This window comes from Nilaparvata lugens, chromosome 14 (assembly GCF_014356525.2).
Source record: "Nilaparvata lugens isolate BPH chromosome 14, ASM1435652v1, whole genome shotgun sequence".
NCBI classification, from domain to species: Eukaryota; Metazoa; Arthropoda; class Insecta; order Hemiptera; family Delphacidae; genus Nilaparvata; species Nilaparvata lugens.
Window position 1 is genome coordinate 17,428,799 of NC_052517.1, and position 14,419 is coordinate 17,443,217.

At 35.6% G+C, this 14,419-nt stretch overlaps 2 protein-coding genes across 12 annotated transcripts in view; one reads left to right on the forward strand and one right to left on the reverse strand.

The window, feature by feature from the left end:
• LOC111054622 (gastrula zinc finger protein XlCGF57.1) overlaps positions 1 to 14,419 on the reverse strand; it is a 721,792-nt gene that overhangs the window by 593,812 nt on the left and 113,561 nt on the right. The window lies entirely within an intron of this gene.
• Positions 1 to 14,419, forward strand: part of LOC111043943 (gastrula zinc finger protein XlCGF57.1-like) — a 46,677-nt gene that overhangs the window by 6,147 nt on the left and 26,111 nt on the right. The window contains exon 1 of one of the 4 annotated variants that reach the window (XM_039440936.1): positions 5,518 to 5,672. The exons of the other annotated variants lie outside the window; for them this stretch is intronic. Coding sequence (XP_039296870.1) covers positions 5,661 to 5,672 — 12 coding nt within the window. The 5' untranslated portion in view covers positions 5,518 to 5,660. Of the gene's footprint in view, positions 1 to 5,517; positions 5,673 to 14,419 lie in introns of those variants that run through there. 4 annotated transcript variants of the gene reach the window in all.

Below are 14,419 nucleotides of genomic sequence, written 5' to 3' on the forward strand. Positions count from 1 at the left end.
TCATGCTCATTTTTTTCCACTTGGAAATTTTTGGTAAATTGTATCTAAAGCCTGATAATTGGGAATCTAAAATCAAACTTTGCTTGGATGGGGCGGAGCTCCTGAGATTTTTACAGATATGAGACTTGTGGCAGTTGATAGAGCTCATTACAGACTATTTCAGGTAAAAATTTTATTAAAATCGTTGGAGCCGTTTTCGAGGAAATCGCAAAAAAACCTGTTTTTGACAACATTTTTACCATTTTATCTGCTATCTTGAGTTGCATTAGATCGAAATTGTTTGTGTCGGATCCTTATAGTGAAAGGACCTCAAGTTCCAAATTTCAAGTTATTCCGTTAATTGAGAGATGATATATCGTGTACACAGACGCACATACACACACACTCACATACAGACCAATACCCAAAAACCACTTTTTTGGACTCAGGGGACCTTGAAACGTATAGAAATTTAGAAATTGGGGTACCTTAATTTTTTTCGGAAAGCAATATTTTCCTTACCTATGGTAATAGGGCAAGGAAAGTAAAAATTTAAATGTGAATACATCAATAATTGTCACTGATCATATGAATATGATTGGGATACAACAGGCTTGGCCCAAAAATGGTATTCCACCAAATTTCATAAAGAAAAATATTTTATATGTTTTCTTAATCCAATTTTCAATATTTGAATCTTATTCAAGAACAACATTTTTGTATCATACTTTTGGTGTAAATGAGGCTTGTTTTGGCATTATGCTGTAATCCTCTTTTGAGTTATATTTGGGAGTATTCTTATATATTTAATAGTATTATTTTTAGATGTTATAATATTATATTATTATAATATTGTGTATGTTTTTGAGAAATGAATTTGAATAAAATTGAATATTATCATTTTCATGTGAGGTAATGTATTTTTATATAAACAAAAATCTATGTGCAATAAAATATATTTTGTTTCCTGTTGAGAATACAAGAATTTAGGTAGAATTAATTACACCACCAAAACAAATAGCTAGCCTTTAGTTGCACAAAAGCCTGTTAAATTTTCAATGATTGTTAAACTCTACAAGAACCAATGAGAGAAGGCTTCTCTGATTCGTTCTCATGACATTTAATCGAGATTGAAAGTCAACAGACTTTCCTGCAAGGTTTTCACATTTTTCAGTGCTAACATAAATGCATAAGTGCATAATATAATTTTACTTTCCTTGCCCTACTACCATAGGTAAGGAAAGTATTGCTTTCCAAAAATAATTAAGGTACCCCAATTTCAAGTTTTCTATACGTTTCAAGGTCCTCTGAGTCCAAAAACATGATTTTGGGGTGTTGGTCTGTGTGTGTGTATGTCTGTGAACACGATAACTCTATTCCCAATCAACCGATTGACTTGAAATTTCAAACTTAAGGTCCTTATACCTTGAGGACCCGACAATAAGAAATTCAATGAAATTCAATCCAAGATGGCGGAAAAAATGGCGGATAATTACTAAAAAACCATGTTTTTCACGATTTTCTCAAAAACGGCTCTAACGATTTTCTTCAAATTTATACCATGGATAGCTATTTATAAGCCCTATCAACTGACATGACTCTCATTTCTGGGAAAATTGCAGGAGCTGCGTAATATTCTCAAGAAAAATGGCGGATAATTACTAAAAAACCATGTTTTTCACGGTTTTCTCAAAAACGGCTCTAACGATTTTCTTCAAATTTATACCATGGATAGCTATTTATAAGCCCTATCAACTGACATGAGTCTCATTTCTAGAAAAATTGCAGGAGCTGCGCAATATTCTCGAGAAAATGGCGGATAATTACTGAAAAACCATGTTTTTCACGATTTTCTTAAAAATTACTCAACTGATTTATTTCAAATTCATACTCTGTATAGTTTTTTATCAGCTCCATCAACTGACATGAGTCTCCTTTCTGGGAAACTAATGGGGGGTTCACCCCATCCTTGAGAAATGGACTTTGTAACCTCCTTCTTGTGCATGAGGTAGGTAGGTAGAGCAGTCTATAAAAATAACACATAGTCGAGATATTTCATCTGAAGAACAGCAGGTGGTTTGGCGACTTTTAAAAAATCTTCGGATTTCACAATGCCAATCGTCATTATGTTATTTCTCTAAATTATTGTCGTTTAAGAATGAGGCTCCCAGTTCAATGAGCAAGGAAAGTTGTGTGAGTGTACCACACCAGATTTTTGTATTAGTATTGACATGGCGTCAGTATTACAAAAATCAGACTAGTGTAAATGTTATAACCTGTTGAAACCCTAGAAAAGAAAACTATCTTGGAGAAACATAAGTGCCATAAATGAAGCGGTTTTCAGGAGAGTCGGCAGGGCAGGAAGCTCTCTGATTGGCTGATTATCAGCTGGTTACCAAATGTCAACTGATCCCAAACAGCTGGTTACCAAATGTCAACTGATCCCAATCAGCTGGTTTCCAAATGTCAACTGATCCCAATCAGACAGATTCCTGCCCTGCTGACTTGTCTGAAAAAAGCCTCATGTGGCTTGGTCCTGAAGGGTATGGTATATTCATATTTTCAGGACTATGGGTTCATCAGCTGAATGAACAATGTTCATGGACTATAGTCCGGGAGATATTACTTTTTACATGGTTCTCTCTTGAAGACAGAGAGGCCCAATGCTCTTTCCTTCACTGATCACTCCCACTACCCAACAGCATTCTCCCTACTTTTGTGTCAGCATCCAATTGTGTGCAGCCCCAATTGTTACTCCTCCCCACTACTCTGTCAATGCTACAAACTGCAAGGAGAAATCAGTTCCCCTCTTCATGTTGAAGGTAATATCTCTTGGATTTTAGAAAGACATGCATGATGTCATTTGAACAACATTTTGTCAAACTGAAATTAAGGGAATTATCATTGAAAAGAATAAAAACTGTTGTAATGTCCTTCAAAAAACACTGGGGAGGAATAATCTTAACTTGATAAATATTGATGAAAAGTTTTTGTTTTCAATTCTATGTATCAAAAAATGCCAATCAAAAAAATATTGCATTTTTTCAACACATTTAGCAGAGAGAACTTGCTACTGAAATAAAAATAAAATATCATTATACTGATGACCCCCTGGGTTGGAGAACTCGCTCAAGAACTGTTGTACATTGCAATCTTTGAAACCTGCAACTCTCAATAAATTATACAATTGGTGAAAATTATGGAAACAGCAAAATATTTCTTTTACAAATACAATTTGACAGTAGGTTTCATTGGAGATCCTATTTGAAATGAAAAATCACTCTGTCCCTCCAACATCTTTGTCACCCATATGAAACCAAATTCATTTTCTAAATAAGAAGGTGGTCATGTGATACATTATTCCCATACAGAGCTCCAAGAGAAAATGAATGACAGAAACAACACATTGATATCTCAACCTGTATCATTTTTATGATGTAAAAGTTTTAAATTATGTTGTATATTAACCTGCAGAAATCATGTGTGAGTGCAAGAAGGTCTGCCTGTGCGATAGCTTCCAAATAACCTCATCTGATTTTTATGGATGAATGGATGGAAAAACTGTTGTAATGTCCTTCAAAAAACACTGGGAAGGAATAATCTTAACTTGATAAATATTGATGAAAAGTTTTTGTTTTCAATTCTATGTATCAAAAAATGCCAATCAAAAAAATATTGCATTTTTTCAACACATTTAGCAGAGAGAACTTGCTACTGAAATAAAAATAAAATATCATTATACTGATGACCCCCTGGGTTGGAGAACTCGCTCAAGAACTGTTGTACATTGCAATCTTTGAAACCTGCAACTCTCAATAAATTATACAATTGGTGAAAATTATGGAAACAGCAAAATATTTCTTTTACAAATACAATTTGACAGTAGGTTTCATTGGAGATCCTATTTGAAATGAAAAATCACTCTGTCCCTCCAACATCTTTGTCACCCATATGAAACCAAATTCATTTTCTAAATAAGAAGGTGGTCATGTGATACATTATTCCCATACAGAGCTCCAAGAGAAAATGAATGACAGAAACAACACATTGATATCTCAACCTGTATCATTTTTATGATGTAAAAGTTTTAAATTATGTTGTATATTAACCTGCAGAAATCATGTGTGAGTGCAAGAAGGTCTGCCTGTGCGATAGCTTCCAAATAGCCTCATCTGATTTTTATGGATGAATGGATGGAAAAACTGTTGTAATTGCATGCAATAACTTCTTCAGCTAACTAAATGATGAATCACAACACATTCTTTCTCAGGCACATTCAATGTTATTTGTTATACCTGATTGATTAATTCTTTCTAAAGTTATTGTAGAACATACAAACAGGCAAACAATGTCTTTGGCATCCAGTAAGTCAAAAGTAAGAACTTGCTTATGCTAGTGCAATTGAATGAAATTATTTGTGATGATAATGATTGGATTATTAAAATTATATAATTATCAAATAGAGTGACGTTTCTTTTCTGAGTAGTTACATAATATAGTTGAACTGTTTTCTGCCATTATCAGCTCCAGTCACAGTTCATGGTAACCGTATTCACAAATCATGTTACACTCAAAGAACCAATTGAATGAAAACGTTACCTGCAAACAGAAGCAGGAAACGAAACAGAAAAAGAAAATCCCTATATTTTGTGGTGTTAAGTTGTCAGTTGTACCTATTGCTGGTTGAGCTCACAAAGTAGAAGCATAGAGTAAAGATAGGCTACTGTTTAAAGATACTTGTATCAGTGTTGTCCATGATAGAGAAATGTATTTATTCCTCTGTGTTGAGTCTATATTAGGCCAACTATTCACTGCCAGTATCAGCTCCCTCCAGATATAGTGCTTGGTTACTGTCATCAAAAAGAACTGAATGGATGGGAAAACCCCTTACCTGAGCTGTGTGAAAACACAAAGTGAAATAAATGTTATATATTTATTTATTTGTGGTAAGACCGAGATGGATTTGTGACTGCAACCTGCAATATTCGATTTGTTGCTCTGTAGGTACCCCACTACATTCTTGATATTTTGAATAGATTCATTTTAAAAATTTTATAGTTTATTTTTTTCAAGGTCCAATCGTATTTCTATAAAGGTGAGTGCAATATTTCAACTATTCTTGTTAATAAATTATTGAATTAATTCAAATTATAAAGGAATATTTACTTCCAAATAAGTTGCCTCTGTTCTATTACATCAGCTTTCCAGCTTTGTCACCTTGTCAAAAAGTAGCTTGTATCAGAATTATTTATAAAAGTTTTTCCAACCACCGAATTAATCAACATTATACCTTAATAATATCACAAGAGTTATTATTAGATAATCATGATGTATTGATTTGAATTGATTCATTTCAAGTGATTCCATGGTACCGTATGTTTTTAAAATATGAGAACAAGAAGTAGAGCAATTCTTGGATTTGTGTTTTGAAATTAGCGGTAAACTTGATTTCTACAAAGAATAAAGATGGCGGTCTAGGTGCACTCAAGTTGGTCTTGGTGCCATGTAAAATGCATGTTTAGATTGGAAGATACCTTTCTATATATATTCTGTTCTGTGGTGTCCAAGTGATTTTGCAAATCTTGGCTTGGATTGTTGGCTGGTAGTGCAATCTAATATTATTATAGTTTGGTAGTTTATTTTATTTTGGCACAATATTCATTTGGATAAAAAATACTAGAATGGAGTCAGAAGTAAGTAGCCTACTTGAAAATTGCATTGAATACTAATAGACTAACATAACCTAGAACTCAGTTGGACCTATTTCAAAAATACATTACAATATTAATTTAGGATTTTAATAATTTATATTCTAACTAATATTAAATTAATGTTCTAGAGCAATTACAGCATAATTCATATTTAAGTAATATTCATTAGAGCATGTAAAATGTTCAATAGATTTAAACGGTGTACACACGTACGTTTGCCTCGGGTGAGCATATAGCCTTGTACACACGTCCGTACAGATTCGCGCGAACAATCGTATGTACATATGCCTCAACATTCACTGTACGTCCTTGTGGACGCGATCCACGTATGCCTCGGCGTTCAAAAAGCTATCTGATTTGCAGACGACACGAAGACATGGTAGATGTAGATTTTCCACATGACAACAATGGCGTCATTCCATCATTGAAGATAGTTATCACAAATTGCAGCAGTATCATTTTATTACAATGACTTATATAATAAAATCAAAAATAAAACTTGACAAACGATGTTGGTGGGTTGAACGATTGTAGGTTGAAGTAAGGAAATAAATTGCTACATGACATAAGATTGACAGTTCAAACTTTATTAGGTTGTCAAAACATTATCTTGTTAATATACTGAATCTAATTCAACTAGTTATCTAAACAATAATGATATCATCACTTTCTTCCAAAAAGAAAATTTCTACAATAATTCCAGAAGTTTTGATGACCTAATCAAAGCACTTAACACTGTCTCACAAAATTGACAGTCTTCTTTAAGGAAATTAGCCATAAATTGAATCAAATACTGAATTGCTGCCCATTTTAAACTAACTCTGCTCAAACACATGACAAAACAAGATTCTCCAAAAGATTAGCTTCAAGATTTACCTTTAAGGGAATACTAGTTCAAAGTTTGAATAAATCTCTCTATAGATAGCCTAGCTATCTAAAATGTATAATATCATATTGGAGATTACAATTTCAATTAACAACTCTGATTGATAACATGAAACAAACATAAGATGATTTGATAACACAGTAAAATAATATTTGAGCTATACTTTCTTGTAGGAACCCTTTATAGAAGCTTTTTTCACTTAAATTATGCAGTTCTAAATTTGTTAATCATGATACAAATTTCATATTCCATGCATGTTTCTATTTAAATATTTGACAATCCACATATCCTACAAAATTACAAAAATCCTACAATTTACAATTAGTTATTGGATCACAATTTGATTTGTCATTCATTAACCTAATTCATTGGAATTTGGTTATGACGCCTTCAATGTTTACGTTTTGCCTCACCCGTATGGCAAAATCGCGTCCACACGTACATTCAATGCTCGCCCGAGGCGCCTTTGAGCACGCCAAAATACCGACAGGGTTCCGGTTCGCCCACATGCCTCAGCGAACAGTGTCCACACGTGCGAATGCAAGCCCATACACGTATGCTCACCCGAGGCAAACGTACGTGTGTACACCGTTTACGTGTATGGGCTTGCATTCGCACGTGTGGACACTGTTCACTGAGGCATGTGGGCGAACCGGAACCCTGTCGGTATTTTGGCGTGCTCAAAGGCGCCTCGGGCGAGCATTGAATGTACGTGTGGACGCGATTTTGCCATACGGGTGAGGCAAAACGTAAACATTGAAGGCATCATAACCAAATTCCAATGCATTAGGTTAATGAATGACAAATCAAATTGTGATCCAATAACTAATTGTAAATTGTAGGATTTTTGTAATTTTGTAGGATATGTAGATTGTCAAATATTTAAATAGAAACATGCATGGAGTATATAATTCGTATCATGATTAACAAATTTAGAACTGCATAATTTAAGTGAAAAAAGCTATATATTATAAAAAAGATAAGATATTATACATTTTAGATAGCTAGGCTATCTATAGAGAGATTTATTCAAACTTTGAACTAGTATTCCCTTGAAGGTAAATCTTGAAGCTAATCTTTTGGAGAATCTTGTTTTGTCATGTGTATGAGCAGAGTTAGTTTAAAATGGGCAGCAATTTAGTATTTGATTCAATTTATGGCTAATTTTCTTAAAGAAGACTGTCAATTTTGTAAGACAGTGTTAAGTGCTTTGATTAGGTCATCAAAACTTCTGGAATTATTGTAGAATTTTTCTTTTTTTGAGATTCTGAATAGATATTGGAAACCAACAAATGAATCGCCTAATGCCAAGAATCTCAAAGTTAGAGCCAATCGTTCTTGTGGAGTTATTGCTTCCCCAATCATTTTAAAGAATGGAAAAAAATAAATGATTATAAATAAATAACAAGCGAAGCTTGGTGCCCCGATATTGATGAATGAACGGGAAAATTGTTACCTGGGCTTGTGCATCATGGTGCTGTGTAAAACAACAAAGTAAAATAAATTTTAGATATTTCTTTCTTTGTGGAAAGACCGAGATGGATTTGTGACTGCAACCTGCAACATCTATCTGATTTGTTGCTCTGTGCCCTTCTACATTCTTGATTTTTTGAATTAGTTCATTTTAAAAAATTTTCAGTTTATTTTTCTTTTCAAGGTTCAATTATATTTCTATAAAAGTGAGTGCAATATTTAAACTATTTCTGTCAATTATTAAATCACTTTAAATATTATAAAGGAATATTTACTTCCAAATAAGTTGCCTCTGTTCTATTACATCAGCTTTCCAGCTTTGTCACCTTGTCAAAAAGTAGCTTGTATCAGAATTATTTATAAAAGTTTTTCCAACCACCGAATTAATCAACATTATACCTTAATAATATCACAAGAGTTATTATTAGATAATCATGATGTATTGATTTGAATTGATTCATTTCAAGTGATTCCATGGTACCGTATGTTTTTAAAATATGAGAACAAGAAGTAGAGCAATTCTTGGATTTGTGTTTTGAAATTAGCGGTAAACTTGATTTCTACAAAGAATAAAGATGGCGGTCTAGGTGCACTCAAGTTGGTCTTGGTGCCATGTAAAATGCATGTTTAGATTGGAAGATACCTTTCTATATATTTTCTGTTCTGTGGTGTCCAAGTGATTTTGCAAATCTTGGCTTGGATTGTTGGCTGGTAGTGCAATCTAATATTATTATAGTTTAGTAGTTTATTTTATTTTGGCACAATATTCATTTGGATAAAAAATACTAGAATGGATATTGGCAGAAGCGCCCATGAATTATCCTTGAAGGCTGAATTAGACTATGAGAATCAGTCAAAAGTAAGTCAATGAAGCAATATTGTGTCATATAATTTCACATAATCTTGTGATACTGACAATATCGTTTTTATTTCACCTTAATACATGGAGAAAATTCACAATATCTTTGTTCATAGTGTAAATTTCAATTCAAATAGACTTGTTCATCCCAATTATGGTACATAATTACCAAGTTGCACTGTAGAGAAAAAGTAGAAATTAAAGATATTTTATGGGGATTTTAAGTTCTAAATTCCAAGTTGATATTTTGTTTGTCCAAGCCTATTATTGTTTATAATTATTGTTAAGGCTGAATGAGAGTGTACCTATGAATTGTACAGTTTTTAGATCATGCCAGAGTCCCTGAAATTTGTTAATTATCTCATGATCAATAAATTAATCCCATCACTAGAATTGACTCCCATTCAGTTATTCATTGTGTAAGTTTTCAATAATTGTTGAAGCCACTTTGAAAAGTTTTTGGTAACTGGTACCATTTTAATTAATTGCAGATGTCCACATGTGACCAAATAACAGATAGCAAATCACCAGTCTCAGAGCACAATTCATTGAGTGGAGAATCAGATTCCAGGCTGACTAAGGCCATTGAAAAAGAAGTGTGTGGTAAGTATAGTGATAACATTGTTGATGTGTTGTATGTAATTCATAATTCAACTTGTATTTGCATTCTTTCCTTAAATTTGCATTAGCTGTGTGTTTCAAGTAGCCTTCAACTGCACCAATCACAGGAACTGTCTCATATTTATTACTTATACTTAGATTACTTTCAATTACCTATGCTTTCCTCATATTTTTCTTATGTATTTGTAAATTGCATTTACTGTATCTCTTTTTTTTAATAACTTGCTTAATACGATTGTAAATTGTAGTGAAGACTGTTTTGGGCCTTATGTCTGTAGTGTTCTTTGTTCTGTAATAAATAAATAAACATTTAGGAATCTCCTGAAATGAGAGCAGCTAACAGGAGGGTGTGCAAACACTGTTGTGACATTCACCCTATGAAATCTGTGGAAATGATAGGAACGTATTGTTGCCACTTATTTATTCCCAATATTTTCCATAGTAGATATCTATGATGCAAGTTATCTAACCAGGTTCACTAACAGAACCAATATTCATATTTGTTTCATTGCTAACTATGATAAATCCTGAATTCAATAGATTTGATATGCTATCAAAATTGACAATGTGTATAGATTCTCACCGCAACAATATATAATTATGCAATTCTTAGTTCTTGGGTTTTACTTTGTATTTTTTGGATTTTACTTTGTATTTTTTGTATTTTATTTTTATTCTTTATTTTTTCTTTGGATTTCACTTTTCTCCTCCTCATTGTACTCTCTCCCATCCTGCTCCTTCTCCTCAACCTCCTACTGGTCCCCCAACTCTTTCTCCTCCTCCTTTTCTTGTACCTCCTCTTCCTCTCTCACCTCATCCTCTTCACCCTCTACATCATCCTCCTCCACCTCCTCCTTCTACTCCTCCTCCTCTTTTGCTTCTCCTTGACCTTTTACATTCTTCTCATGTTCTCTTTCCAGCCTTTTCTCTTGACTTACATAAATATCCTTATCTACTAAATTTACTTTTTTTTGTCTCTACTCTACTCACAACACTGGAGTGAATATTCATGTGCTGGTTTGTATTTCAGGTGGAAGAATAGCCAAAGTAGTATCAGTAAGTTTGGAGGATTCGTTTGAAGGCTGCAATCAACAGAAGTTATGTCCATACCAGGTAAGAGGAGTTTGTCTGTTTGAAAGTCATTTCCATTTGCTTATAAACTGTATTCGAGATTATTTGTAAGTTCTTGTTGTCAAGTAGAATCTTGTTAACTGTTGTGTACCATACACATTTTCACTGTGGGCTTCCAACAATACTTTTGACTTCTGTGTCTTTCGATTGTGTTGTTTTCCATTCTATAGAGAATCTGTTACCAGTTTTTGAATGATCTGTTTCAATTATTTCATCTCAAGTCTTTCATGTCTCAATAAGTCTTAGTGGAAACATTTTTTCCACACAATATATCCATATTTTATTCATTCAGGAGCAGGTGTTACCTGTGTTCTGCAAGAGTCTGTTAGAAGCACAAATGAATCGAATCTAGTTGTATAGTTACTTGCTATTGAAAATATCAACACTTGTAGTATTCTATAATTTATACTCTTTGAGCTTTTTATCCTTTGTAGGAATTGTATTACAAATTAAATAAATTTGTTCTATTGTCAAGATTATTATCAATTGATCAATGAAAATGGAAAAAGTCCCACAAGCAACCTCAGTAAATTAAGAATCCTTATGCAAAATTGGAGTTAACAAGTTTAGTGATGTCTGAGTTTCTGTTTTATAAATTATTCAAAAACTGGGTGACAGTTGTAAGGAAACAGTTCAGAAAAGGACGTCTCACTAAGCTAATAACCAATAGTTTGAATAGGCCGCCAAAGGCTGTATGTCCAGTCAGCTTGATGATGTCACAGATCCATTGGAAAATAATAATAGTATTAGTTGATATAAAGACAATTTGTGAATTCAATAGGCTAGTAAAATAATGAATATTATAATCGCCAAAAATGGAATGATTAATTCATAAAATAGTTATATTCTCTTTGGGTTGGTAATATAGACAAAGTCCAGATGAGCTTTAACAAGAAAATTTTCTCACACTGTTCTTGTTCCTACTTTTTCCTGACTGGCTGTGATATAAAAACTTGAATTGATCTCAACTATTTTTAAATGTTTTATTTGTTTTTTTCAATGTAAATTATAGTTGGATCAAAAAATTAGAAAAGTAGACGATATAAGAAGTAAAATCCGAATTGAAGTTAGTTTGTTCAAATAATCTATCATGAATGTAAATTTAGTATGCTTTCCCAACACGTTCAAACCAAAGGCGAAAAAATTTAGTTTAACTCTCAAACAAAATTAAACAAAAGGCACATAAGTAATAGACTTAGTGGCCACCAGTTCTTAAGTTGAATTTATTTAAAAAGAAGTCGTTCCTTGAGACTTGACTCAATTTTCTTGTGCCAACTTGTTTGTCAACGCATAATATTTCTATTGAATATTTGTCTCAATCACGTTTGAGCAATTAATAATCTGCATATTCGATACAAGTGATTTGGTTTCTATGAGCGTTTCAAGTCAGTAGTACAATTTTATCTTGTAAAGCTGAGTTCTAGACTCACCTATGGTAGCCTAACATCTACCCAAGCTGACTAGTGAGGTCCACGTAATAATGATAATATTTGATTAACATTGATGTAACTATCCTTGTCTGTAATTTGACAATGCAGATAGTGCTATCTTCTTCCAGCTTCACAACTTTGCCAGCAAGTTTTCTACAATGTAGATATATAATTAACAGAAACAAATTGCAATAGAAATTTTTGGTCCAGATCGTCCCAATCATCAATTTGGGTTTAGAAGTAAGCATTCAACTACCTATCAAACAGGTACCTCGAGGTGAAACAAGAAGAAAGCTATTCACCTACTGTTATATGAACCCTTCGACAATACAGTCTGCTAGTCATCTAAAATTAATGACCTCATAAACCACTGTGAATAATGTAGTCTATAATAATAGTAATACAAGTCCTGGCATTGATTGTGAATGTGTATGTGTTGCAGATGGCGACAGTTACTGTTAAAAAGGAGGAGGAGGAGGAGGAGGAGGAGGAGGAGGAGGAGGAGGAGGATGATAGCAGCCAGCAACCAGCTGCAGTGGAAGATGATTGCAGCCAACAGCATTATCTAATCCCTGGCTACAACATGATCTTCATCAAAGAGGATGCATATGGTGAGATGCATTCTATTACTAACCGATTCTTGATTGACCAGGGTCTACACTCCTTGCTTGGGTGATTAGATTAGCTGTGGCCAGCTTTCTCACATGAAGTGGTTTGATGTTTGGGAGTGGAACTCCTGTATAAATGCTACTCCTGAATGGGCTGTCTGCCACATGTCAACCATGCACATGTACAGAACAAATGTGTAGTGTGTTAGATGTAATGTGTTCAGAATATTCCATAAAATTGGATGTATCAATCTAATGATGTTTGTCTACTTTTTGTTATAAATTTGACTTCTTCAATTTCATAAATTACCTCTGATAACCAATCCATCATCACTATGGAGAATTATCACCATTAGCTAGCTATAAAGAAATACAGTATAATGAACCATCAGAATACTTTATAACAATTACAAAATGTATTATTGAACTTCATAACGTTAATGTCACTATATAATATTCTGTTTTCATAATTTACAAGTTGCAATAGAAATTTTTGGTCCAGATCGTCCCAATCATCAATTTGGGTTTAGAAGTAAGCATTCAACTACCTATCAAACAGGTACCTCGAGGTGAAACAAGAAGAAAGCTATTCACCTACTGTTATATGAACCCTTCGACAATACAGTCTGCTAGTCATCTAAAATTAATGACCTCATAAACCACTGTGAATAATGTAGTCTATAATAATAGTAATACAAGTCCTGGCATTGATTGTGAATGTGTATGTGTTGCAGATGGCGACAGTTACTGTTAAAAAGGAGGAGGAGGAGGAGGAGGAGGAGGAGGAGGAGGAGGAGGAGGAGGAGGAGGAGGAGGAGGAGGAGGAGGAGGAGGAGGAGGAGGAGGAGGAGGAGGAGGAGGAGGAGGAGGAGGAGGAGGAGGAGGAGGAGGAGGAGGAGGAGGAGGAGGAGGAGGAGGAGGAGGAGGAGGAGGAGGAGGAGGAGGAGGAGGAGGAGGAGGAGGAGGAGGAGGAGGAGGAGGAGGAGGAGGAGGAGGAGGAGGAGGAGGAGGAGGAGGAGGAGGAGGAGGAGGAGGAGGAGGAGGAGGAGGAGGAGGAGGAGGAGGAGGAGGAGGAGGAGGAGGAGGAGGAGGAGGAGGAGGAGGAGGAGGAGGAGGAGGAGGAGGAGGAGGAGGAGGAGGAGGAGGAGGAGGAGGAGGAGGAGGAGGAGGAGGAGGAGGAGGAGGAGGAGGAGGAGGAGGAGGAGGAGGAGGAGGAGGAGGAGGAGGAGGAGGAGGAGGAGGAGGAGGAGGAGGAGGAGGAGGAGGAGGAGGAGGAGGAGGAGGAGGAGGAGGAGGAGGAGGAGGAGGAGGAGGAGGAGGAGGAGGAGGAGGAGGAGGAGGAGGAGGAGGAGGAGGAGGAGGAGGAGGAGGAGGAGGAGGAGGAGGAGGAGGAGGAGGAGGAGGAGGAGGAGGAGGAGGAGGAGGAGGAGGAGGAGGAGGAGGAGGAGGAGGAGGAGGAGGAGGAGGAGGAGGAGGAGGAGGAGGAGGAGGAGGAGGAGGAGGAGGAGGAGGAGGAGGAGGAGGAGGAGGAGGAGGAGGAGGAGGAGGAGGAGGAGGAGGAGGAGGAGGAGGAGGAGGAGGAGGAGGAGGAGGAGGAGGAGGAGGAGGAGGAGGAGGAGGAGGAGGAGGAGGAGGAGGAGGAGGAGGAGGAGGAGGAGGAGGAGGAGGAGGAGGAGGAGGAGGAGGAGGAGGAGGAGGAGGAGGAGGAGGAGGAGGAGGAT